At 28.0% G+C, this 27,380-nt stretch overlaps 4 protein-coding genes across 6 annotated transcripts; all 4 read right to left on the bottom strand.

The window, feature by feature from the left end:
- Positions 1-850: 850 nt before the first annotated feature.
- LOC113869059 (rhamnogalacturonate lyase B-like) lies at positions 851-8,752 on the bottom strand. Of its 3 annotated transcripts, none has more exons than XM_027505183.1 (17): positions 8,597-8,752; positions 8,265-8,394; positions 6,009-6,084; positions 5,665-5,786; positions 5,467-5,517; positions 4,957-5,076; positions 4,746-4,865; positions 3,946-4,081; positions 3,614-3,790; positions 3,113-3,268; positions 2,906-3,009; positions 2,724-2,808; positions 2,478-2,619; positions 1,963-2,122; positions 1,752-1,868; positions 1,534-1,660; positions 851-1,193 (listed from the first exon to the last, which is right to left on the bottom strand). In XM_027505183.1, the coding sequence occupies exons 2-17, from the start codon at positions 8,375-8,377 to the stop codon at positions 948-950; spliced, it is 2,052 nt and encodes a 683-aa protein (XP_027360984.1). In that variant the 5' UTR covers positions 8,378-8,394; positions 8,597-8,752; the 3' UTR covers positions 851-947. The 3 variants fall into 3 exon arrangements, with proteins under 3 accessions (XP_027360984.1, XP_027360982.1, XP_027360985.1); XM_027505181.1 differs by having other exon boundaries at positions 945-1,193; positions 2,894-3,009; positions 8,597-8,647; XM_027505184.1 differs by lacking the exons at positions 8,265-8,394; positions 8,597-8,752 and having other exon boundaries at positions 945-1,193; positions 5,467-7,504.
- A 9,746-nt stretch (positions 8,753-18,498) lies between these two features.
- Positions 18,499-19,341, bottom strand: LOC113869773 (mannose/glucose-specific lectin-like). Its single transcript, XM_027506243.1, has one exon. It carries the CDS (start codon positions 19,339-19,341, stop codon positions 18,499-18,501), a length of 843 nt encoding a protein of 280 aa, XP_027362044.1.
- A 3,392-nt stretch (positions 19,342-22,733) lies between these two features.
- On the bottom strand, positions 22,734-23,564 carry LOC113869714 (agglutinin-2-like). The gene has a single exon (XM_027506170.1). The coding sequence runs from the start codon at positions 23,562-23,564 to the stop codon at positions 22,734-22,736; it is 831 nt and encodes a 276-aa protein (XP_027361971.1).
- Positions 23,565-26,265: 2,701 nt separating this feature from the next.
- On the bottom strand, positions 26,266-27,117 carry LOC113869671 (mannose/glucose-specific lectin-like). Its single transcript, XM_027506117.1, has one exon. It carries the CDS (start codon positions 27,115-27,117, stop codon positions 26,266-26,268), a length of 852 nt encoding a protein of 283 aa, XP_027361918.1.
- Positions 27,118-27,380: the final 263 nt, after the last annotated feature.

The raw sequence follows: 27,380 nt of genomic DNA on the forward strand, positions 1-27,380 counted from the left end.
AAATGTGTTCTGATTCAATGGAAGCATTGTCAAACAAAATAAATCCTCTGCAGCTTGTTAAGCCTTACCTACTGTTAAATATGGACTTATTTATTTTTTTAATAACTAATTATCAAAATAATGAAAATATTAAACTATTTTTTTAGAGTTTTTTATCACGTTTTTATTAACTTTGCATTTTACAGGGGTAAAACTCTTTTATAAATTTTTTAAAAGAATTTTAGCATAAATTTTATTTATTTTTGTATTTTTAAAAGAGTTTCGTATATTATGAAGAAGAAACTTATAAAATTATAACAAGTAACGGCTTAAAACAAAAATTTGCCGAAGCTTTTCCGTCAGTTTCTTTAAAAGGAAAAGCTGCAACATAATACTGGTAAGGAAAGGAAACTCGGAAATGGGTTATGGTGGTTACCTTTCTCTTTCAAGATTGAGAATAGGCCTTTTATTTAAAGGGCATGCGGTGTTTACTGTTTACACGTTTGTCACAGTGTGGATTGTCTGGTTAGACTATAATTTTGAGTTTTGACGGTTGGTTTCGGTTTGGTTGTAGGGTGGTGGGATGGGATGGGATGGGATGGGGTGTTGCTTTGAAGTTTTGGACCATGACTCTGATGATGGTGGACGATGATAACGCTACCTTGATTGATAGCTGATGAGTGCAGTGCAAAAAGTAGCTATGGATGGAAGTGAAGGAACTTAGAGAAAGCTTGGATAATTTTTGTATATTCCGTGGACGAAACTAACTCTCATATGTTATAATTTTATAAATTTCGTATGATGTACGAAACTCTTTTTAAAAAATAATAAAAACGTGACAAAAAAAAATATAAAACAAGAAAATAATTTAATCTTAAATGTGTTATCAATTAATTAATAATAAAATATTATAATAATGCAGAGTGTGACCCATATTCATTGTCCTCCACTACAAGTTTTAGCCAGAATCAAGTAGCTTGAGTTGGAGGACTTTCTAAGCGGATATAATCATACATAACTCCTTGGAACGGACCTGTGGCTTTTGACTGTCTCAGATAGATGGTGTTCTTTCCATTTACCAAATGATTACTATCTACAACTATACTATACAGCCTATGCAATCCATGGATGCCGTGCCTTGCTATGGCATTGTCTTCTCCTAAACGCCCTGCTGTGAAGAGGGGAGATTTAGCTCTTGGGTCATTCAACCAAACCTGATCATCCATCTCAAAAAATTTCAGTTACCATAGTCATAGCTCAAAAAATATCTTGTTAATTTTTATCAAAAGTTGTATTAAAATGGTTCAAAATTTGTGTTAAAAGTGTTTTTTATTTTATTTTTTATAATGTCTTCAATATTTATAAAAAGACAATTTTTTAATGTGTCATTGGATCTTTTATATAATAAGTTTTTATTAAAAATCACATGATATAACACAATTTAATACATTAATAACATCAAATATTCATTTTTGTTTAATACATTATTTATTATTTACGGAAAAAATTGATTAAAAAAGGTCAACTACGAAATAAATGAAGTTGGGTAGATACCTCCAATTCAGCATTAGTGGCAGATGCCAGGGCCAATTGTAGTGTGTAGTTGCCTCTCAATATGTTATTTTGAAGATCGAATTTAATCTGCCATGTGGTTGGCTGGAATGTATTATTTGCTATGCTCCTGCATACATTAGAGCAGTTTAAAAGGAGACAAAGAAAAAATCAATAAAACTTGACAATTACATCGAAATTTATGTACAATCAAAACTTACCTGGTAACATGAGCAAAAAACCAAACCTTTTTATAGTCATCAACGCCAGCCGTGAAAACGAGATCACGATTTGGATATAAATCAGTGTAACGTTCCCACAACCCGTATTGCCTAAACCTATCACAATAGAAATAGTTTGAGTAAATGGGATAGAGTACAGAGAGATTAATAAAAGTTAGCATCAATTGTCGAAGGTGGGTTTTGGGCTAACTTGTTTTTTGCATCGTTCGTGTATAGTTTGTTCAATAGCGTGGGGTAAGGATCTGGTACATGGAATTCCCCAGCTGAGCGATCTGGGACCCCAATTTCCCACAAAGTAGGACCATTTCTTGGAGGACTATATACAAGTGAATCCAAGTTGATGTTGCTTCCTACAGGTACATTACATGTTAAATAACAAAATCACGCATTTATGAGTTAGCAACAAGTTAAAAAGTACACAAGCAAAAGGGTCATGAATCTAAGTAGTATAGACTTGTTAGAAAAAGAAATCACTTTAGACTCTTGAATTAGGCTCACAGTCAAAGTCCAATATTACAATGCAAGTAATTGTCTAGCGAATATGGGTAACAACTAACTATCCCATAAGTTTAAATTATATGCTCAGGGACGATTTTATATTTACCATGTTTCCTCACGGAAGAATAATTTTAGCTTGAAAGGTGAACAGTGTTCAGGTTTAAGCTAATTTATATTTAACATAAACAAAAGAGGAAGATATTTTACCTGGTGTGACAGTGATTTTAGCTTTATACATGTAATCTCCAATAAAGCCAGGAACCCATGCATACAGGTTGTAATCCCCAGGTACAATATTTTTTATTACAAAGTGTCCGGATCTGTCAGTTTGAGTCCAGAATTGATAACCCTGTCAAATTGTATATAAATTAAACCCGTTTTTGCTTGATGCATCGATATCACTAGCCCTTTAAAGTTCAAGAAAAATGTCATTGGCTCCAACTACAAATGTACCTTGCTTTCTTTTTGCCACGATCCTGCTTCTCCAGGCAAAGCTAGACCAACATAAGCATCAATAGCATATTGAGATTTCTTTCCCCTGATGAACATGGTAAGGAAAGAAATTCAGATTTCTTTTATAAGCTGTCCTATGTAATCAAATAGTAAAATGAAGGTAAACAAGCATTGGCATATACTCTTGGACTTGTAACCGTCCAGCTACTGTTCCCCGTTGATTGGGTGGAAGGTAATCTTTTGATTGAGGGAAATCATAAGGCCATTTTCTGACTTCATTGGATAGCTAATTGATCAAAGAAGAATAATATAATGCGTGTTATCACATAATGACTTAATGTCTAATAAACAATCACTGGTGAGTGTGGTTACTTAAGGGTAATAAGCACCTGTTCAACAGCATCTGACCAAAGAGACAGAAACTCAGCTTTATTTGGAGCAGAGTTGAGGTAGGAAAAAACTGGGCCAAAAACCTTTTTATAAGTCTCCCCTTCTTGAAAGGCCATGGTTACCTCCTCGCCAGCATAGTGTGTGCTCACAAACATCTACACATAAATTAATAATAACAGATGGAAAAAATAGAGGAAGTACTTCAATTATTAGTTTATGGGTTCTATGACTGTAAATTACAACATACATTATAACATTAACTATCTGATTAAATTTTGTTTAGGCCTATAATCTTCATTTACAAATTTGTGTTGGAGATATTGCACATCACAATATATTTAAGCGCCCCTATTTAATAGTCAAAATTTACAATGAAATTATTCAGATATTGATACATTTTTAACATGGTACTACAATTTTGATATACATGTAGAATTAAATTCGGTACTTGTAACAGGCAGTGCTACTCAAGAATTAGTGTTGCAATTGGAGGAACTTACGGAGAGAGTAGTGGGCCCAACATGAGAGGTTAGATCTTGCTTAATGGGCCCAGCGTTGCGGAACTCATTACTGGGCGTTATCATCCAGAAACCCACTGAGACTTCAGACTCATTGGTAATCCAACCATGAACTAAGTTATCTTTGTTCTCAATCGAGTATTGGTATTTGTCATCCACCTGAGCCCAATACAATAATGGATATTTTAAACTTTAAGCTCATATCAATGACCAAAAACACTTTAAGCCCACGTCATAAACATTATAAAGAACCAAAAGGAAAAAATATTGTCAATTAAAATAAGCCTGCCATGCATAAGCAGAAAGAGAATTACCTCTCCCCTGAATTTTGGGTTTGATGAACGGGTTAAGAGAATAGCTTCCGGATAAGCTAGGGGCTGACCCGTTTCTCTATCTCTCACAGATGGCATTTCCCTTCTCCTAGTATCTGATATAGCCATATAGTGGAACCTGTGTAATTTGTTGTTCATTTCTTAAGCATACTTTTTGTTTTCTTCCCTTGAAAAGCTTAAAAAGAAGTGTTCTCAGTTTTTTAATTGTTTGTTTATAATATTAAAAAAGCTTAAAAAGTTAATTCTTTATTTGATGATGATGATAATAATAATAAAAATAATTGCATTTGTGTCTTTACCCTTTTTTTGAAAAGATAATTTTCCTTATTTTTCTCATCGGAGATATGTGTGTCCTTACATAAATTTAAATTTCCTTGCTTATTGTCTTGTATGTACCAAACTAGAAAACTGTTTTTCAAGTCATTTTATTTTTAATTATTTCAAATTATGAAATCAAAATAATTGAAATTTATTCTTAAGATAAAACTTTGATTCAATTTCTTAGATGTTTTTTTATGTTACTTTTTAATTGAATTAGAGTTTTATCTTAGTAAATAGAATATTTAATGTTATTACATGTTATCGGGGAAAAAATCATTTACAATAAAAACAATAATATTAAAAACACCTAAAAAATGCAAATAATTTTTGTACTTGTTCTTATTTATATTCTCGCTCAATAAATTTGCATAAATTAGGAGTCAATAAAAAGTAGCATTAGTTTTTCAAAAGAGAAAGGAAAACCATATTTCTTTTTCTCAAGGTAACATTTTTCCGGTTACCTGTCTTCGTTGAGTTTGAAAACAAGCCTAATTTGATCAATCACCACCGCAGGTAATCCTGCTGGTCGCTCAAATATTACATATGAATAAAACCCGGAATCGCCTCGTCGCAATATATACCTGCGTGAAAACCAATTCATATCGAACAATGTTACTAAGCTAATCTGTATTTGTCCTCAAACTGTACCAAAATTTAAGATCTGGAATCCACCTTTTGTCTATGTTTACGGGGACACTTGAGCCTTTCATGGAAGCTGTCCATGTTCTTAAAAATGAAACCTCCGCTATGTTCTCGTTTGCTGTTATGACTCTGAAATTTGTCCCTAGGACTCTGCAGTGAAGTTTTAATTATACATTTGTCACTGGAATTCTCTTGGTGTGTGTTAGATAATTAAAGTTTAAGTCAAAAAGTTAATAATAAATTAAAAAATATATAAATAAATAAATTATGAGTCTAAATTATCAAATTTTTAAACAAACTTGTTAAATTTCTAGAATCCAAACCAGTAAAATAAAATGCAAGGGAGAAGTGGATAGTGTGACTGCAAACCGATGAGATGCATGTGTTAACTAGATTATCCCCCCTTTGCAAGTGTTTATTCGGATTCTCCCGAATTAGGTAGCTAGCTTCGCTGTTGTTTTCTTTTATTATTAATTTCAATCATTAAACAAATAAAGGAACATATAGTTAATTAATTGAGATGACACAAATAATATATACCTCTGAAACGTGTCACGTTGTCCTGGTTGTTTCCAAACAACGTCCATGTACCTATAATTATGAAGGCCAGGTTATGTAATGTCAATCAAACCAGGACTTGCATGGATCCAATTTTCATGGCATACTATATACTGGATTAATTTTGAGAAAGTTCCAACTTAAATGTAATTCATTTAATATGAAGAAGGTGATGGGTACCCTCTATCGCCTTCTTTATTTTTAGCTTCGAGTACATTGTCAATTCCAGCATATGATATTCCAAGGATATCGCCCTCGGGCCTTGATAAATGAAGGGAAACGATGCCGTTGCCAATCACCACCTGAATAATCAAGTCAAACCATAAAAATCAAGTGCATGTTTAGATAATATTTTAAAATAAATAACTGTTTATTTTTTAAAAGTACTTTCATATATTTATTAAAAAATTGTTAAACTGAATATACACTAAATATCTGACGAAAAATCGTGCCAATTAATCATTTTTCTTTTGCTTTATTTTAACGTTTTGAACTAGCTGTCCTTTTCCAGATAACAGTATCACCTGGTGAGGATTTTGTGTGTTTAGGTTCACAGGAGCAGACGTCGATGCTAGATTGTCGATCCCCCTTAAGTCTCTTCTGCAAGTGGAAGCAATGCAGGAAAAGAAGAGATAGAGTACACAAAGTAAAAAAGGTTCAAAGCATGACGTTGTCAATTCAATTGGACAATATTCAAGAGTGTTTCTTTTATTTTATTTTAATTTCTTTTATCTTCTCACTACAGAAAGGATAGAATAACATTGTTTGCGAGGAAAACTCCAACATCATTTATAAGTTATTCTTAAAATAATAAAATAAACAGTCCAATATATTCTTTCTATCTTTCTTGAAAACAAAATAAAAAATATATAAATACTAAATATATAATATTTTTCTTGAAGGAGGAGATAGGTGGGTGTTAGGTTTGATGTCACAGTTATCTTAGGGCGGTTGCTATTGAAGTTGAACAGTCTAGCAACTTAAAAAGTGTTATTGGTGAATTTTGAAAAATGATTTACGTTCGCCTATCTGTGCACATCACAATTAATGTAAAACCACCCCTTTCCCCACAAGCAAATCTGTTTAATAGTTTTGAAGTGTATATTCTTTTTCCTATGAAGTAATTAAAACACTTAGCCTATATGATATTTTAAAAAATAATAATGAACTAAAATTGTTAAATAATGTGAAAAAAAATTACAAGGGAGTAAATAACATGCATACACCAAAAACTTATTTTCCTCCGCACATGTACATATAATCTCACTTCAATGTAACTCCAAAACTATGTGATCAAAATTAGCTCAGATGTTCTCACACTACTGTACACAGATGAGAACAAAGTTCAGCGGTTGGGCAAGCATTCAAATGCTGACGTGTCTATATATATGATTGTGAAACAGTAAGTAACGTGTAAAGGTGCGAAAGTGATGTGAAAAAGAAATATATGTAAATAGCAAACTGCAATTTTAGGTGCATAGACGTTAAATTATGAGTTATTGTTATGTTCTGAAATGGTGATTTCATAGTTACTGAAGTAGACCATTAGCCTATACTATTGATGCGGGTCGGTTACGATAATGCACTTTGCAGAGGCTCAAAAGAAATGTGAAGACCACAAAAAAAATTCAAAAATGTTAGAGTTAACTGCATTTTCATCAAATTTTGCGTCATTAAAAACAGGCTATCTATGCTGCAGATTAAATGTCAAGAAAACATAAAGGAGACATTTGAAACACAGTCAGAGAATGCATGGTGCGGGACAAGACGTGTGCACAAGCTAGCTAGCTAGGAAACTCTTTTCATTGCCACAATGGCTAACTTGTAAAAAATGAAGCATTCATATGCCACCGTAACATGCAAGAAACTAAAAATGGCTAACTTTGTGATGTAGCATGCCACCGTAAAGAAATGATAATAAAGGTGAAATGAAACATGCCACCCAACCGAAATTTTTTTCAGTAATTTTAAAATATGTAATTACTTCCCTTTAAAGTAAGACACTTAATATGTATGGTAATTTTCTCCAAACTAAAATAAAAAAATTACAAAAAAAGGAAAGAATTAGAAGAAAATAAATACTATAAAAGTGCTGAAAATTTGTTCTAGACAAACACAAAGATAAATCAAGAATATGAAATTCTGAATTTCTCATCTATATTTATAAACCGGACATGAGAGATAAAAAAAAAAAATCGAGTTTTCCGTTTTATGAAATCTTCTCTGATCATTCTCCGTCTATTTTATGAATTTTTCTCTTTTTCTCCATTATTTATTTATAAAAGCTGTTCACATCATTTTAAAAATTAATTTTAAATATTTTAAAATTGTACAATTTTATAAGGAAAGTCATTATTTGTTACATTAAAAATAAAAGAAATTTTTTAATAAAAATTGATTATATTTATATGCTTAGTTAAAGCAATCCTAAAAACATGTATAAAAAAATTGTTATAATAAAAATACAAAGAATATTGTACATTACAACAAGAGGTATATAATAATTTTTTTATTAAAAGCAGTAACATTTAATATTTTATAATTTTTAATAAATCATACTCAATATTAGATAGATTAGAAAAATTAAATAGTTATTTATAACTGATTTTTTAAAAATGAAAATAAAAATAAAAATAACATCTACAATTCTACATAGAATGTCTTCCTTCATGAACGCTCTCACCTCATGATTTCCATTTCGTTTACAGAGCCACATAAAAGATAAGCCCAAAACGATTGCTATAATTTGCTATATAAAGGAGCAAGAGAGTAGGGAGAACCTAAATGAGGTCTTCTCAGAACAAGCACCGAGCAAGATTAAGCCAAGTTGCACAGCCATTCTAAACCACCACATGAAGGAAACCCTGTTCGTCACTTGAACTCCCACCATCATCTTTTACCAATATAAACCTGCAAATAATTTGACGACCGTTTCAGAAACAATTCCTAGAAGAAAATGTCAAATTAAAGAATACCAAAATAGATGAACATTGATAATGGTAATAGCTAAAGAGCACTGTCGATCACACTACCATAAGTGGCTCACCAGACGAAATTAATTATAATAATGATAAATTAACAAATATATAAATTCTGAAAGACACGCACAAACCTTGACATTCATCAATGTCTAGAGTTACAGAAAAATCATTGGAGAGGAACACTGATCAACACATCAAGTTTAGGCCATAGCTTTTTTTTTTTTTTGGAGTTATGTATTTTTCTACCCCTTCATTACTATAAAATCTCTTTGGAAGCTCAATGCACCAATTGCAAAGTGAATGACATCACATATATATAAGTGCTGCTCAACGAACAGCTCTAGCTTCTCTATTTGATGTTGCCACTATTTCCGACTGCTTCCTACATTTCTTTTTCGTTTTTTGACGCTGCTCCTTAATTTTCAATTATGTTTCACACGACAGCAGGTATTCCCTTCAACGTTGGACTATGGTCCACGCGAGGGGTATAGTAGTCCTTCAAGAAAAGATAGTGAGGATGAATTTGGCAAAAGATTCTATTACATGGTCAAGGAAATAGGACGGTGATCACATTTAATTTAGCTTTTTGAAAAGATCGGCCAATTGTTTCGTATATTGTACTATTGTTTTTAATCAATCTTTTGTTTCATGCAATGGTTAATAAGTTAAAAAAAATAGAAAGTTTTCAACTAAGATATAATTTTATCATTATTTGTGTAGTAATTTTTTGCATTTTTAATACAAAAAATGTAAGAAAAAGTGTGGTGAAATTACACACACATATATATATATATATATATATATTTTATTTTTTTTGTGTGCCTAGATTTAAGTCCTAGTAACAATTTTAAACACGAAAAAAAAAGGAAACTTGATAACGGCTATACTTTAGATTAACAGAAATATTCTCTTAATTTTTTAAATTGATAGGAAAAATATTGTGAAGGGTTTTTTTTTTTTTTTTTTTGGGTCTCTATAGACGTACGATAAAATTGGAAGCATGATTGATATTTGTCAATAATATAATTAAACACCGAAAAATTTATAGTTTAAGATTATTCCTACAATTAAAATGGGGCGTTTAGTACATACCTAATCCTCAGGGCTTGAAAATGATCATAATATAGTCATTATTAGAATTCAATGACCCACTTCTTAAGTCTACACGGTATATATGGTACTAAGGTATAGCTTACTTAAGAGACCTATATTAGAGACATATATCTGGTTTTAAAATTTCATCCCTCATATGAATTTTAGTAAGAAAAGCCTGCAAAGTTGTACCTGCCCCAGTTTCAAAATTCAGAACCTACGTTGGATGAAAGCTATACTAAAATTACTTGCGATCGCAGAAAAGCTCAATATTAACTTAATTTTAGATCAAATGAGGATAGATATAAAGATAAAATAAAATAAGATCTCATTTTTAAAATGCAAACTATTACTAAATACAAAATCCTTTTAAACTGATTTAATTGTACTTCTTTGCTTAGTATATGTGGAAGTTACGAAACAAGAAATGGACACAATTGAGCTCATAGAATAAAGTAACATGTTTTGTTAGTAAAGAAGGGTCAAGGAATCATAGTAGAAAGGATACAGGACAAGTGATAAGATCTGTAAAGCTTTAATTTGCACTTAACAGAGTTAGCACACATCAATATCCTTTGACTTATTTTAGAAATGGGCATTGACAAATGGACTTGGAGCATAGCTAACTATATGTATAATATATATAGCCTAAGGGATAATGCTCTTCCTGGGAGAATAGACACCTTGTTGAGGATATCACTCCTCGAGTCTTCATTTGCTAAGATACTTTGTTAATTTATTTAATTCAATGAGATAATTTATATCCTTTGGAGGACTCTGAGTCAACTCTTTTGCCATAACAAAAAAAAAATCAACCCAAACTGGAGAATTAGTGTAATTAAACGTACTTCTTTATTTACTGTTAAAAAAGTAATTTGGTTTTGAAATAAAATCATTTTTTAAAGGTATGTATAGGAATTGCACGTGTTATTCGGAACCAAGATTGTGGTCTAACTAGGTCCTAATTCAAGGGCAAAAGTCATTAAAAAATGTTTGGCTGTGTCTACATCCAGCAAAGGAGAATAATAATAATTATATATATATATATATATATATATATAACTGATGTAATATAAAAAATAAAAAGGAAAATGAATAATTGAATGATATTATAAAAGTATGACTTAGTTAAGTATATTTTTAGTCTTCATATTTTAGCAATTTTTTTTTTAAATTTTAGTCCTATCAAATAATTATTTTATTTTATTTCATACTTTTTTTTTATAAAATTTTGTTTTTAGTCTCTAATGTGATCAAATAAAAAATTAACATATGAGAATGATCAGATCAATATTAAAGACTAAAAAAATAAGAAATGAAATAAAAAATTTGTTTAAAAGGACTAAAATAAAAAATTGTTAAAATGTGAAGAAAAAAAACTTATTTAAGCATAAAAGTATTTTGAAGTTCAACTGTGTTTGACGGTGAGAGTCACCTATGCATGCATTGGTAATTTTTCTTTGTACCGTATGGTATTTGTGATTGTTTTAAAATTTTATAACTTTTAAAAATAAAAATAAAAATAAATTATGAAAATTTATATATATGATTTAACAACTACTATCTATTTAATTCAAATCATCAAAATTTTTATATGATCTTTATATTTACATTTTATATGAAACATCTAAATTAAGATCCTCCGAGTTAATGTGTCTCACCGTGACTTAGCCTGTTTAATTGGTAGATTAAGTGAGTTAAATAAATAAATAAATAAAATTTATAGATTAATTTTTTTTATAACTTGTCTCACTAAAAATTCATCTATTGGCTCACAAAACAAAGTTCATTTCAGCAACTTTAATTATAATCTCAAGCTAAGAATCTTTAAACTAGGTTTAGGATATGATGTTAAACTAAAATAGAAAATATTTTGTCCATTATATGGATATTTTGTTAATTTAAGAAAACATATTAAATCTAAATTAAAAGAAAAATGCTTAAAATTGTCGTGTACGGCATCAATAGTTTAGATTTAATAGGAAAAGAATAAATTTTAAAATTTTTAAAAATATTAGTTTAAATGTATAATTAATTTACTAAATTTGAGATAAAAATTTGTTTTTTAAAAATTAAATAATTCGAGAACGCAAAATCTTAAAGAACAAAGTAAATCTAGCATACAAAATTTAAAATGGATTAACTGTCTGAAATTTTTTGAAAAATATAAAAAATAATAAATAATTATAAAGTCATGAGGGGAAAAAGTTTATAATATGCATGTTAATAAATATCTTTATATTTAAGAAAGAATAAAGATTAATCAAATTCATAATATAATCAAAATTCTCGAGACTAATGTGAGTTAGAATCGCGATCTGAATTGTAGTCAGTTTCAGTACTAAAATACTTAATTCTACCATTTCTGATTTCAGTATGATAATTTTTACTAACAAGGAATGCAAAAATATAACAAGAGATAGCTGATATACGTACCTGCTTTGTATACGCAACTATATTATCCTATGATTTCTTCAGGATTCTGAGTCTTCAGTTCTTCTTCACAATATGCAGTACTGATTGCTACAACAAAATCAGGGAAAAAGTTCATATTTACACATAATTAATGCAATTAATAAACAGTAAAAAAATAATGCAGCAATTAAGTTTTCGGATAACTGATAAAAAATAAGAAAAATTAAATTAAATTAAAATAACCACGCTTTAATTTTAAAAATTTAATTGTATAAATTGCTTTTAATTTCAAATATTACTCCCAATTACTTGTGTTTTTTCAAATATTAAACAGAGTAAACCACCTTGATTAGGAAAAATCTGCGAGCTGGAAACGTAGATTATCAATAGTGATTGACATTAAAATTAAGAAAATGGATCACTGCAAACAAACACAAGATCTGAACATTAGTTATGACAAAACTTCTGAACATAATCACTAACACTTCTCATTAAGTAACATGGTGGGAGTTAATTTGAGGAGGACCGCATGAATAAATAGACATCTTAAATGAGTAAAAAAAAAGTGCTTACATACAATACGTTTTATTGTGATTTACTTCATAAAGGAATATATATATATATATATATATATATAGTTATTGAAGTAATTATATTTTGCTTTAATTTAGTACCCTGGATAGTAATATTCATCATAAATTTTACTTATTATAAATTTTAAAAAATAATAGCAAAAACAAAGAAAAGAAACAGAGATCAGAAAATGCTTCGGACCTGTCTCTCTTAGGAGGATGAATGGAGCAATGTTTTGGAAGGAAAGACAGTGTTCACACGCTTTTCTCTGAAATTGAGACTACCATTCATGTATATATATGTGCATATTATTCCACTAGTGCTGCACATTTGAAGCATACACATCACTATCATTTTATACTTTTAATGGGTAAATCATATGAACAATTTACTCTTACAGAAATTCAACTTTTATTTTCTTTTTTCCAGATTGATACATATTTCTCATTTCATAACAAAAGGGTTTTTATTTTTATTTTTCAAATCAAAATAAATTAATATTTTTCTCTTAAATTAGTTAGTTAATAAAAGAAAAGTAAAACTTTCCTTTTTTTTCTTTAGACAACATTTAATTTTTTTATTTGATATTGAACATAACAATATTATATGGTCCACTGATAAATCATAAATATATATATTTAAATTAAACCTAAAATTAATAAATGGTCAAGATGTTTGAATGCAGAATGATAATTACTTGTTATATCATATTCACACACTGTAATGTATTTCTAACATAATTCTCAATAGTAAAATTAGTCATAAATCACTAATAATTAACGGATAAACTTAATATCAAAGAATTAAATAATATGAACCTAATTGTGACACACATATACATATTTATTGGTTATAATGAAATAATAATATAAAAAATAGATTTTTTAAGATACGTTTTCTGAGTTTTGAAATGAAAAAATAAATATTTTATTTTTAAATTTTAAAAATTTACTATATTTATAAAATTAAATAAAGTATTAACACATTAAGTTTATATTAATTTATTATTTTGAGTTTTACTTTAAAAAATTATGACATTATAAAAGATTAATCGAAAATAAAAATTTTGTATATCTTTCCCTTTCTCTTAAAAGTTTAACTCCCAAACACACTTTTAGTAAAATAATATTAAAACAATCTAATAAGAAATAAATAAATTACAAAAATATAACAAAAAATATAATAATCAACAAAAGAATACTATAAAATAAATAAATGATATAATAAAAATTTAAATAATAATAAATGCATATAAACAGTTATTTTACCATATAGGATTTTAGGAAAGGATTATTACTTATTATTAAAAAAATACAAATCTAATATTGTAAATGCATAAATAAAATTTTATTATTTGTTATTTCTAAAAAATCAAAATAATTGTTAACCATTCACATCAATAAATAAATACTCATCATTTAATTGTATAAAATAAAAGGTCAAATTCATTATTTAAAGATGCATTTAAAATAATAAAATAAAGTTTATTTGAAAATCATTTCATATTAAATATTTTGTAGATTTGAATAAACATTGTTCGTTTTTAAGGCTTATATATTTAATTCATCTTTTATATTATTTTAAAAAATATTCATAATTAAATGATTTTAAGAATTAATATAATATATTTTTTGTATAAAATATTAAAAAAATTTAAACTTTTCTTAAAATTAAATAATATTTGTATCAAAATGTTGAAAATAAAAAAATTTATTGCACACAAATATAAATAATTAATTTATTTTAGAAATATATTTTAATATTTTATTTTTTAAAATAGAGTATATTAAAAAATATAAACATAATTGTGTTTATATTAATAAAATAAATGTAATATAATTACAAAATATTGTATTCAAATTATATTAAAAACTAAATTACCTATATAATCAATACAAGATATACTTAGTATTGATTTTATCCGTCCATTATATATTGTATAAAATAATATATAATGAATAAAATATGAAAAATTATTTTAAAATTTAAATTATTCATGTGATTTTTTTTATTTTACTTGATTTTATAAATTTCATATTTATTCTTTAAAAAATAGTTTTTAGAAATGATTATCTATCTTATTATAGTCATGTTACTATTTTATTTATTTGGTATTTTATTTAATATTTATTTATAGTTTTGTTCCTTTTAAATACTATTACTTCAATTTAGTCAATCTCAATTCGAATTTATCTTTTAAAACTTGTTAATATACGGGAAAATTACTGGTTGTGGTTATTTAAATTGTTTTTTATATGGTAAAAATGTTGTAAGGCTTTTGATTAATACATATATTTGGGTGGGCGGTAGTAAACATTTTAGAATTTGGTCATGTTTTATATATATGCTCATCTCTAAATGACCAAAATCAATGCATTAAATTCATGGTTGAAGATATTGAAGATTTTAAAAGTCAAAGCGTAAATTATGTATATCTAACTATATAAAATATGTTGAGGCAACAAAATTAAATTTGTTTGTTTTCTCAAAAGTTTCCTAAAAGAATATTTAGGTGAGTCTTTTGTCAGTCAATTTTCCGTTCAACGGATTTGTTTGCATTCAATATTTGTGATAGCTAATTAGTATATATAATATACAAAATTTTAAACTTTCTAATTGATAATTTTATGAAAAATTTATATTTGAAACATTCATAAAAAATATTTGATAAATAATTATTATGATAAATTTAAATTTTTAGCGTGTTTAATAGATAGTGGTGTTGTCATGTAGTAAGATCTATGCTGATAAGAGAAATGATCTAGTATAATAGATATAGATAAATAAAATTGTTATTAATTAAATAGAATATGTAGTTTAATATGAAAAACAAATTTTAATGATAAACAAATAGTTTATCTTTCATAATTTTATTTTATTTTAAGACTATAAAAATAATACTAAAAATGTCATTAACGATCTTAAAAGAGATAATAAATAAGAAAAATACGACCTATGTTATTAAAATATATGAAAAATAATGTGTTTTACGATTAAAAAACTCTAAACAATAAGAAGACAGTTAGTGATTAGAAGAGGGACAAAAAATTAGAAACATTAGTTGTGGATTGCAGTAGTTGTGTAATATAACATACATAAGAAAGTGAGGTTATTTTTCTAGCATAACTTTTTTTTTTCCTGTTCTGGGAATCCGTCCTTTTAAGTTTTATCCATTAATTTAATGGTTGGAAAAAAGTAAAAACATTTTAAAACATAAAAAATAAAAGCTTATTTCAAAGAAAGAAAATAAAAATAGTAAAATTTAAATAAAAAACAATAACAAAATCTAACTTTAAGAAATAAGAAAAAAAAGGTAAAAAACGTTCAAAATATAAAAGAAAGATTAAATATTATTTTAGGCTACATCTAACGTGAGTTAGTAATTATATAACAAAATCTCATTTTAGTTTGTTAATAATAAATTTAAAATTTACCATTATAAATTATCTACGGCATTTTAAATAATTAAATTATTATTTAAGTTTACAGGTCACTTTCTCTTCTCTAATCACGAATTATGCTTTCTCTCAAAATCTTAATACAAAATTAGAATTTAAATAAATAATCAAAAAAGTCAAATCGGATTAAAAAAAACTTGTGACATTAATTTTTTTTTGAAAAAAAAAAGTGCTGACAATAAAAAAACAAAAAGAATGAAAATGAAAATGCAAGCAATAATTAAATTGAAGTTAATTAGACTTAAAAGTGAATGTCAAATTTCACACCAAATCAAAAGATACATAGTAAGTCTTGCACTTAAGCCACTTTTAGAATGGCTGAATATGGTAAAGTGTTTGTTCTAAAGAAACGTTAGAAACACCATTTTTAATATATTTTTATTTATCGATTAAAATTATTTAAAGAATATAAAATGCATGTAAAAATAATTAAATTAAGTTTAATTTATATTTTTAAAAAAATTTAACTAATAATAAATAAAATGACAATTCCCTACCTCCCTTTAAATAATGAAAAAGCTTATGATGAAGGCAGATGACTTACATAGACGATGTCTTTGTGAGGAACAATCAATCATAGTAAGTAACAAAATTGATACTAAACAATGCAATTAAGAAAAGGCCCCTGCCAATTAAAAATGTTCATTATACTAATCTTAGCGAAGAAACCAACCTGAAATATCCATCATTTGTCCCGGCATTCTGTTCTTGTGTTCTTTCTTCGTGTCTCTTTTTGTTCCTCTTCTTTTCCTATGCCTCAAGTTGAATAGTAATGTCATAGGATGTGCAATTGAATAGACGACAGATTTGAATCCATTGTGATTCGATTATAAAGTGGTTTTTATCTAAACATCTTAAGATTAAAAAACGCACTTTTGAAAAATTAATGGATTTGGATTCTCTCCTTTAGTGGACAAAATTGAAGATTAAAAGGAGAATAATAATTAATTAAGAGTTTTATTGACTTTAATTCTTAAAAATAATTTTTATTAAAAATGTATTTATTATATTAAAATTATAAAAATGTAATAAATACTTTATTTTTTAATAAAAAATTTACTAGTTATAGATACATGAAAACGGAGATTAAACGTTTTATGTAAATTAGAAGAGGATTACGGTTTTGTTTAAAGAAAACAAATTGGACACCGTGGAGAAGTTGTGGACCTAGAGAAAAAAGATATCCTGAAAAAGAAAAGTTTGAAGGCGAAAAACACAATATGAACCCATGAATTTGTTAACATACAATATTAAATTGATATTAATGATGTTTAAACGTTTATAAATCAAAAGTATATTAGTTTTGTTACTTCAACTACTAAAAATTAACATCATAAATAATATTGATATAATTATTTTTATCTCTTACTTATTTGTTTTTTTATACATATAAATTTTTAAAACATACCATATATAAAACACACACACAAAAAAAAACAAAAAAAAAATAAGTGTTCACTTTTGGTGTTTACAAAATATTTTACATTTGATCATCGTCATATATTAATTTATTTTCTCACTACTGCTCAGGGAACGAAATGGGTATGTCATTGCAAACGGAGTTAAACGTAAAATCCTGAATTACAAGGCAATTGAACTGAGGTTTTATCAAAGGAAAAAAAATTGATTTCTCGAAAAGGAGTTTCTCGGTCTAAACAAACAACCTGTCACAGCAAGTTGTTTCCGCGTTTATCAGAACGGAATTATAATAAGCAACGGCTAAAAATATATATAGCACGGGTTATACGACGAATTGAAGACAGTAAGAGATAATTTTCAATTCCACAGAATCGATTTCCAGCTTCTCATAAACAGAGTGAGGTACTAGTTTTACTTTCTCGTACGAATTGCAATGGCCAAAGCACAAATTGAAAACGAGACTCGCAGCTTGAGACTAATATGTAGCTATTTACATAGATTGAACATGCATGCAATGGCCAAAGTACATAATGACAACGAATTTTTTTTAGTATTTTTATTAGGTTAAATTCAAAATTTTATCATATTAATTATCTATATAATAAAAATCAATATTTAAAATTATCAGAAATTATTAAAAGCAAAACTTTATTGTTACAAAAAAATTTAAGTAACTACACTTAAATTTTATCATTTAAATTAAATCAATGAGTGCGTGAGAAGAGCTGGTTACCTACGTAAGATTTGTGTGCTATTGAATAATTCCATCTTAAGAAGAGAATAATGCTAATATCTAAGATAAGGGAAAACGTTTAGGTGTTTTCATTTTGAGAGAAATAATAACATGATAAGTGATATAAGGTGGCTGAAAGAGAACCATAAATAAAAATAAAAGATGTTAAATAAGTGATAATAATATTGTGATGTATATATATATATCTTACTTGCTAATATCATTAAGGTGGACACATTTTTTATTGGAAGAAATCATTCATCAGTACAATCAACTTAAGACAATATCCTCAAGAGAGAAATTTATTAAAGGTGATCTCTTTCAACTCTTAAAGCAGTTGGATTTACAAAGCTGCTTCGAAAGACCATTTAAGAATGTCATGTGTTTCAACCAAATCACCCGTGGCGGCAGAGAAACCAACGATGACCCATTCCGGCAAAACAGTCCTCAGATCAATGATAGTTGAGACAGTGGCATTTCTATTATCCCTAGGGTAAACCAAAAACACACTCAATCTCTTTGACTCAGAGTTGTAATTTATGCTTGCCTGTGCTACAGCATTACCCGGTTCAACTTCACTTGGCCACTCCGCAGTTACCACTGACTTAACAGAGTCAATATCAATTCCAATATGAGGAAACTGAGATGGTGCATTGGGGTCCCAATCATTTGTAAAACTATCAAACTCAACAGCTACGACATGGTTCTTAGTTGGGTCCAACGCAGTTTCCGGGGTGAAAAGCCCAAGATAGCCACCAGGTTCTGCTTTGGGTAATTCTAGACCTGCTGGTGCAAGAAAGAAAGCAAATCCATCACCATGTAGTGCTGAATTATTGTTCACGACAAAGGAGAAATAGGTGGTGAAGTCAGCGAGATCTCCATTGTCTTTGCTCCAAAGGTGAATCGCTGTGAGATGCACCGCTCGGCCAACACTTCGTGGGATTGGTTTCCCAGCTGGGTCGGTTTTGGTTAACCGTATAACCCCGTCAGAGACAGAAGCATCTTCTAGCAAAATTATGTCTGGATTATCTTTCTCGAAAAGGGAGTAACTGAAACCAACGGTTTCATATGCTGAAAGTGGGGATTGCTGTGACTTGACGCTGTGATATTGTAGCAAGAGAAAAGGGATGAGGATTTTGATGAGTAGTGATTGGAGTAGTTTAGATTTTTTGTTGGAGAAAGCCATGTTGTGGTGCTCTAGACAGTGGGGTGATTGAGGTTATTTATAGGGCTGTTTTGGCCTAAAAAGGTTATAAATTACAATAAAATTGCTAAAATACGGCAACTTGCATATACTGTATTATGACAAGTATGTCATTCTCATTTCCAACTTAGTAAGGTGGACAAGCCGAGGAAATTGTGTAAAAGATTCACATATACCCTATATCGGTCCATGACATGTTGGTCAACAGAACTTTGGTTATCTCTTTTGAATATGCTCCCCAAGATATATTGGTGAGAAATGTTTGCAAAATGCATGAAAACTAGTTATCAATGGCATGGTACCGTGGGCAAAATAAAATAAAGATTGAGGAATATGCTAATCTATATGATATCGGGTGGCAACAACGTACAATTATGATTATTTTATATCAATTTTTTATATCTATATTTTTGTTTATTGTAAAACAATAGTTACGGTCGTCGTTAGGTTTATGCGGTCATAATTAACTTGTTTAGGAGAAAAATACATCAAGTTCTTCGAGAAGTACTTACGGCCTAATATTTTTAAAGTTTAAATTGATTTAATTTATTTAATTAATAATTTTAATTTTAAATTTTTTAAAAATTTAATTAATTAAATAAATTAAGTTTAAACTTGAAGAAAAATTTATTAAATTTATTAAAATAACTTATTTAAAATTTATAATAATATATTAAATTAATTAAATTTTAAAATAATAAAATTTTAAATTAAAAATTTTAATATTTTTTATTAGAGTCAAAAAATATCTTTATTATATATATCTAAGAGATAATTTTATTGAATGTCTCAATACATACATGTTTAGATAGTGTAATAACTTCTATTTCTAAGAAATTTTAATAATCTATTGAATGTCTCAATACGAAGTAAATGATTAAAAAGTTTAATAAATCAAATCAAAAATTTAAAAAAGTTAGACTATACTTAATAAAAAAGTCTATAATAAATAATAAACTAAATTTAGGCTTCAAAATTATTAAACAAATTAAACTTATTTATACAAAATTTAATCTAGCTTATTTTTAACTCTACTTTCGATAGCTATCTGCAAACTCAGATATAATTATAAGCACCCCATTGTGCATGTTGTGTTATAATTTGCAAATTCTTCATTACCGACGGATAGAGAGAAAATGGAAAAAGAAATATTGGCAAGTTAAATCATCGTTTAGTTCATCTATAAGAGCCTTTTGTCATCATGCAGGAAAGTGAAACATGAAGAAAAAATAAAATGAAATTAAAATAGTAGATAATTTATTGTTGAAAGAAAGTAAGTATTGCAAAAGAAAATGAAAGGAAATAAATAAACAGTTGAAATTTTATATGAATTAAAAAATAAAATTTAACTTCAAATATATTATTTTATTTTAATATAATTTTTATAACTTTTTATACTATGAAAATAGTTTTATTTTTATGAATAATTAACAAGGAAAAGTTACCCTCCACTACCCATATCCTTTCATACATTTTCATGCATTTAAATGATAAAAATATACTTTTGCTTTTTTATTTTTATTCTTATGATCTCTTTTTCCCTTCTCATTTTATTCAAAATAAACATACTGTTTGTGTTAGAGGAAATATTTCACACATAAAACTAACGACATTACATTAAAACACATTTTACTAATTTCCCTTCGCTAATAATTATTTAATTACAAAATATTATTAAAACAAAAGGATTTTAAGAAGTCCACCAAATGTAAGATTTATCGAAGTCCACCAAATGTATTATTATATGAGCATCTACTAATTACCTTAGTTAATAATTGGAAACACAAATTCTAAAGGATGAACCATATATGACATCAAATTTATATTATATTTTATTTTAAAACACTATTTTTAAAATAAAAATCAAACATACTCGAAATTTTCATAATTTTTCAAAGAGTTTCATAAGTTGTAAAACCATTAGAAACCCCTTGGCTCGAGGATTGATGCATGGTGAATGTTGAGTTCGTTTAAGCTTTTGAAAAAAGCAGTGCTTTTATAGTATGGCTTCTTTTATCTTTTTCGTAAAGCTATATATTATTATAATTCTTCAAACATACTTTCAATTTAAAAAGTGCAAACAAACGGGTTTTAAATAATTTATTCTCACGTGTGGCACGTAATAATCACCACACAAAAAAAATGTTAATTAATTAATAGAAAAATTAATTCTCTATTATTAATGAAAGAAAAAAATTAAAATTAAAATTAAAATAATAGAAAAATCAATAAATATAGGATATAAAAATTAACTATTCATCCTGCCCACTCCAATTTAAAAAATCACATAGATTAAATCCTCTAATTTGTGAGATAAAGAGTTTACTCCAATCAATAAATTCTTTAAGACTATCTCATAACTTTGTTTAAATGGTGTGAAATAAATAAAAATAAATAGACAAATAAATAATGAAAATTAAGTAAAAAAATTATTTAAATAAGTTAAAAAAGGAAGAAAATGATAAAAGAAATTAATTTTACTTATTTAAGTAAATAAAAAAAGTAAAAAAATTAAACTATATTAAAAATTATAAATAGATAAAATAATATTTTTATCTTATTTTAAAATAATTTAATTTAAATATTTATATTATAAAAATATTATTTAATAAATAAAAATTAAAAACCTCTCCGATATCTCTCTCCACCTTCCTCTTTCTTATAAACAATAGATTAGTTATGTTCTTTTTTTTTTATTTGTTTTGATTTTGATTTGATTTGAGTCGCACACTTAAATGTAGTGTGTGAATTTACTATTAAATTTTTTTTGCATACACATAAACTTAAGTTCAAAATCTTATATAAGTAATATCAAGTTACTTACTACTTGAACCAAACTCTATTAGTTATTAGTTCTACTTTATCTAATCATACTGTATCGTTTATAATATTAAATACAATAGAATATTACTCCTCTCCTCTCAATTGTTTTGATAAAACTCTTTTAATTAAATTACATAAATTCAAAAAATTGTTAAATATAGCTAATGTATTCATTTTAAAAATAATTATAATATTTTAAGTTGATTCCTAATTAAAGTTAAAATCCATTATTATTTTTTAAAAAAGTTTAATAATAAAAGATAAATATGTAAAGAATATTATATTAAACATCAATAAAACTATTTTAAAAATGATTCATAAAACCAAGAATATCATTATATGTTTCTCAGTTGTTAATAATATGAACCGGAAAGAGTATCTTCATTCATAAATTTAAGACAATCCTTTTCAGGGAAACAGGAAATTGAAACATGACAACAATAACAAAATCCACTTATTCAGGAAGAAACAGAAACAGAAACATAAACAACAATAACAATGACAAATTCTGAATTACATGCACTTTATTCTCCACTCCGGGCTGTGCTGTTCTACAAGGAGGAACTGAAAGACCACGAAAGAATGTCATTTGTTTCAACCAAGTCGCCAGTGGTACCAGAGAAACCAACAAACACATATTCAGAAAGAACACTCGCAAGATTAACAGGATACGACAAAACAGAGGCATTCAACCTCACAGGACTGTTTGGATAAGATACCGCAACACTCAAGAGTTTTGATGCAGATTCATAGCTTATGCGTGCCTTTCCTATTGCTCCTTGTGGTTGACTTTCACTTGGCCATGGCACAGTTACAGAAGACCTAATGGAATTGATGTCAATTCCTATGTGAGGAAAATCAGACACTGGGTAGTTAGGGTCCCATTCGTTTGCAAAGCTATCAAACTCAACAGCGACAACTTGGTTTTTGGAGGTGTTGAAGGCTGTTTCTTCGTTGAAAAGTCCGAGGAATCCACCGCTTGAATTGTCTGGGAAGTCAAAGTCTATTGATGAAATAAAGAAGGTGAAGCCATCACCATGAAGTTGTGCACCCTTTGGGTTCACAACAAAAGAAAACTCTGAGGTGAAATCTGCGGTTTTCCCAGTTTTTTTGTCAGAGAGATGAATTGTTCCTACGAATGCAGCGAGGCCAACGCTGTGTTGGGTTGGGTTACCGTATTGGTCCTTTTTAGTCAGTTGTAGTACTCCACCTCGTGTGTTAGCATCACCGTCCACTACTATGCTTTTAACACCTGCCTCAAAACTTGGGAAGTTGAAATCAAATGAGTCTGACTTGACAATGGTAATTAGCGAGAGGAAAAAGATTAGGGTCACGAGGGAAATGGAGAATGGGTTTTGTGTTGCAAACTTGGAGTTAGCCATCGTTGTATTTTTGTGAATGATGCATGGAGAGGGGAGAATGCAGGTATTTATATGTAAGATCTTGTTCTGAAGGATGCTTAGGAAAATTAAATAATTGAGCAATACATTTGGCCAGACTAGGCAGAGAAATTACATAGTTTGGTCTTCGTCAAACATGGGCGAAAAGGGCGAGGAAGCTTTGTTATGAAATGTAAACTATCAGATTCATTTGTCCACTAGTTTTTGGACGTCACATTTGTCTACTCAGGATAGATTTGGTTTGTTTCAAACAATTTAATCTGTGCCAAATTTTGGGATTAATGAACGATGATATTTTCGATGAATAAGATACAGCTAATTAGAGTGGTAAATAGTGAAGGGAAAGCCAAGTAAACGAAATGTTTATAGAGTATTACCTAGTTATCAACTGAAAAAACTATGTTTCATTCACACAATGAATTGACTTTTGTTTTGTTTTGGTCTGATATCAGTAATTTTGTGTTTTTATTTTTGGTCAAGGTTACCATTAGTTTTGTGAGTAAAGCCAATAAACAAGTGGACAAGAAAAGGGTCTTTACCCATTAGCCCATATACACTAGACCCAGTAATTGTGATTATTTTTAAGAAAGCCTAGCCCGCTATTGTTAAGTAAGGCCTAGCCATTAATCACCGTGGACCTCCTTTGCCGCTCAAACCCACCATGATCCACGTTTTAACTTTTTTTTTCCCCCTCACCTTCTGGAAATGATTTTGAGAGTTCAATTTTAGATTAGGGTTTCTGCTGCAACCACACTCCCTCTCAGAATCTGGTTCTGGTGATTCAAGAAACCCCAATCTCTCATGCACACACAAAAAAAAAAGAGAGTTTAATTTATAAAAATAACTAATATCTGTCGAAATATTATTTCCAAAAAAATATAAAACAAAAGTGGAATAGTTCCAAAAACACTACAATGCAAAAAGAATTTCCCTTCAACCTCGTCATCTACCAAGCCCTTGAGTTTTCTAGGGCACACTTTTTTTTTATTCATTTCGTTTGGCATAGTCTTTTAATGAAATTCATTTTTTACTTGTTTCCTCTTTTTAATTTTTTTTTAATAAATTCATTCTAATAAAAAAAATGGCTATAAAATTTATTGTACGGTTCTCCACCATTAAGTAATGTATGCATCATAAGAATTTGTGTATAATTATATCATATTGAATCTTGTATATTATATCCTCTTCTTTAAAAAAAATAAAGGAAAACTAAAAGTAAAAATATCACGTTTTTTTTTCATCTGAAGGACCATATTTGATTTCTGTTTTAAAAAAAATTTCTGTTTTTAAAAATAAAATTTAATACAAAAATTTGCTTAAATATTATTTATATTGGTTTTTTTTGGGAGTTTTATATTGTCCTATTTATTTTAGTCATTACACTACTTATATATTTATTTTAATTTTAAATTAAATATTTAATATTTATAAAAACAAAAAATCAAAAATCTTGAAACTGTAATTTATTTAAAATGTATTTTTTCAGAAAAAATCAAAATTTCAAAAAAACATTCATATAAATTTTAACCTGTTATTATGGCATGTTACATTTTATGAGTTAACTAGTTTAACAATTAATATATTAAATAAATTTGATTAAATAAAACAGTTTCACGACTTTCAGTTAGGACAAAATTTAAACGTTGTTTTTAAGTTTTTTTTTTTATATTTTTAATCAAAAAGAGTTTAATCTTAATAATCTTTGACAACATCAAATTTTGATAGGTTATTAAAGTGAAACTTTAATTATAATTTTAAAATGTCATCAGAGATATTTCTTAAAACATTATACCTAAACTTTTAATAACTCAATGAAAAAATCAATTTTCAAACTTAAATTTTTAACGTAGCATAATAGATTATTTTTATCTATTATATTTATTACATCAATTCTTGCTAACTAAGTATTCAAGAGGCATAGATTAAAGAATAAAATATACACTTTTTATTAAAAATTAGAGTAGATTGCATGAAAAATTATAGAAGATACATTAATAACATTTCAAACAAAAAAAATTACTTTTAAATTCTTAAGTCACTGAAAAAATCTGTTAGCATTTACCTAGTATATATATTAGTAGTTTTTCATGCAATTTATAAGTATCATTAAGTTGAATTTTTTAAATAAATAGTTAAAAATATATTATTTAACTATTTTAAATTTAATAAAATTTAAAAAATGTTAGGCTTAAATATATTTTTAGTTCATACATTTTAGTAAATTTCAATTTTAATTTTTATATTTTAGTAAATTAATATTTTTAATCTCTCTTATTGACGTGATTCAGCTAGAAACTTATATTTAGCAGCCAAATTCAAATTAAAAATTCATAAAAATATAAAGGACAACACAAAAAATAATTTGAGGAAACTAAAACAAAAAAAATTATATATCACAAAATATATTTAAGCCTAGATATTATATTATATTGCAAAAAAATTCAATTTAATATTATATTAAAAAATAAATACACAATATAAAAAAATCATTTAACATTAAAAAATATCAATCTCTAAAAACACTATAACTTAAAGATCCAGTTAAAATTGACTCATTCAAGTATCTCTCACGTGTAAACACCCAAAACTCTCCAGCAAATAATATCATATCCATTAATTAAAACATGAAAGAGATTCATAGCTCTGAAGCAACACTCTATTGTCTTCTCCCAGCTATGCTAGTCTACAAGGAAAAAGTTAAAGACCAGGAAAGAATGTCATGTGTTTCAACCAATTCCCCAGTGGCAGCAGAGAAACCGATTATCGCCCTTTCCGACAGAACAGTCGCAAAATCAATCGGATACGATAAAGTAGTAGCATACGATTCCACTGCACTAGTATTTTGATAAGTTACACTCACACTCAATAGTTTTGACACAGATTCATATGTTACGCGTGCTTTTCCTATTGCACCTTGTGATTGACGATCGATTGGCCATGGCACAGTTGCAACAGATCTAATGGAATTGATGTTGATTCCTATATGAGGAGAATCAGACACTGGAAAGTTGGGGTCCCATTGGTTTGCAAAGCTATCAAATTCAACAGCCACAACTTTGTTTAAGGAAGTGTTTAAGGCTGTTACTTCGTTGAAAAGTCCAAGGAACCCGCCACTTGAATTGTCAGGGAACACAAAATCGAGTGATGCAAGAAAGAATGTGAAGCCATCAGCATGAGGTTGTGAACCCTTTGGGTTCACAACAAACGTGAACTCGGTGGTGAAGTCTGCGATTCTGCCGCTTGTTTTGTTAGAGAGAGGAACTGTTCCGAAGAAGCCAGCTAAGCCAACACTGTGTGGAAATGGGTTACCATATTGATCCTTTTTAGTCATTTGTAGTATTCCACCATTAACGTTGGCATCGGTGTCACTGTTGACAGCTATGTTTTTATTACTTGCCTCAAAACTAGGGAAGTTGAAAGAAACTGAGTCTGATTTGACCTTGTTAATTACAAGGACCAAAAAGATTAAGGTTGTTAGGAAAATAGCGAGGGGGTTCTGAGTTGTGAGGTTTAGTTTTGACTTGGAGTTAGCCATGATAACGTCGTTATGAATATGCATAGGGTGAGGGGTGTGTGGCTGTTTATAGGCTCTTCTCAGTTTTGAAGGATGTTTAGGAAATTAAATAAAATTAATAAACGGTACATTTGGCCAAGCTAGGCAGCGGAATTGCACGGTTTGGTCTTTCGTCAAACATAGGCGAAAAGAGCGAGGAAGTTTTTTGGTGTAAAATAGACTATCAAATTCAGTCCAGAATATGTCTGTCTACATGTTCTTGGACGTTACTTTTTGTCCTTATT

The sequence above is a fragment of the Abrus precatorius genome, unplaced genomic scaffold (assembly GCF_003935025.1).
Source record: "Abrus precatorius isolate BTA unplaced genomic scaffold, Abrus_2018 Scaffold6, whole genome shotgun sequence".
NCBI classification, from domain to species: domain Eukaryota; kingdom Viridiplantae; phylum Streptophyta; class Magnoliopsida; order Fabales; family Fabaceae; genus Abrus; species Abrus precatorius.

Bases quoted from the DNA above. Each gene is read 5' to 3' on its own strand.
- LOC113869773 (XM_027506243.1), bottom strand. From the start codon at position 19,341: ATGGCTTTCTCCAACAAAAAATCTAAACTACTCCAATCACTACTCATC.
- LOC113869059 (XM_027505181.1), bottom strand. From the start codon at position 8,377: ATGATGGTGGGAGTTCAAGTGACGAACAGGGTTTCCTTCATGTGGTGG. The intron at 3,269-3,613 runs GTAAGTTCCTCC...ATTTATGTGTAG, and splicing joins TTGGGCCCACTACTCTCTCC to ATGTTTGTGAGCACACACTA. The intron at 2,620-2,723 runs GTACATTTGTAG...ACAATTTGACAG, and splicing joins CGTGGCAAAAAGAAAGCAAG to GGTTATCAATTCTGGACTCA.
- LOC113869714 (XM_027506170.1), bottom strand. From the start codon at position 23,564: ATGGCTAACTCCAAGTTTGCAACACAAAACCCATTCTCCATTTCCCTC.
- LOC113869671 (XM_027506117.1), bottom strand. From the start codon at position 27,117: ATGGCTAACTCCAAGTCAAAACTAAACCTCACAACTCAGAACCCCCTC.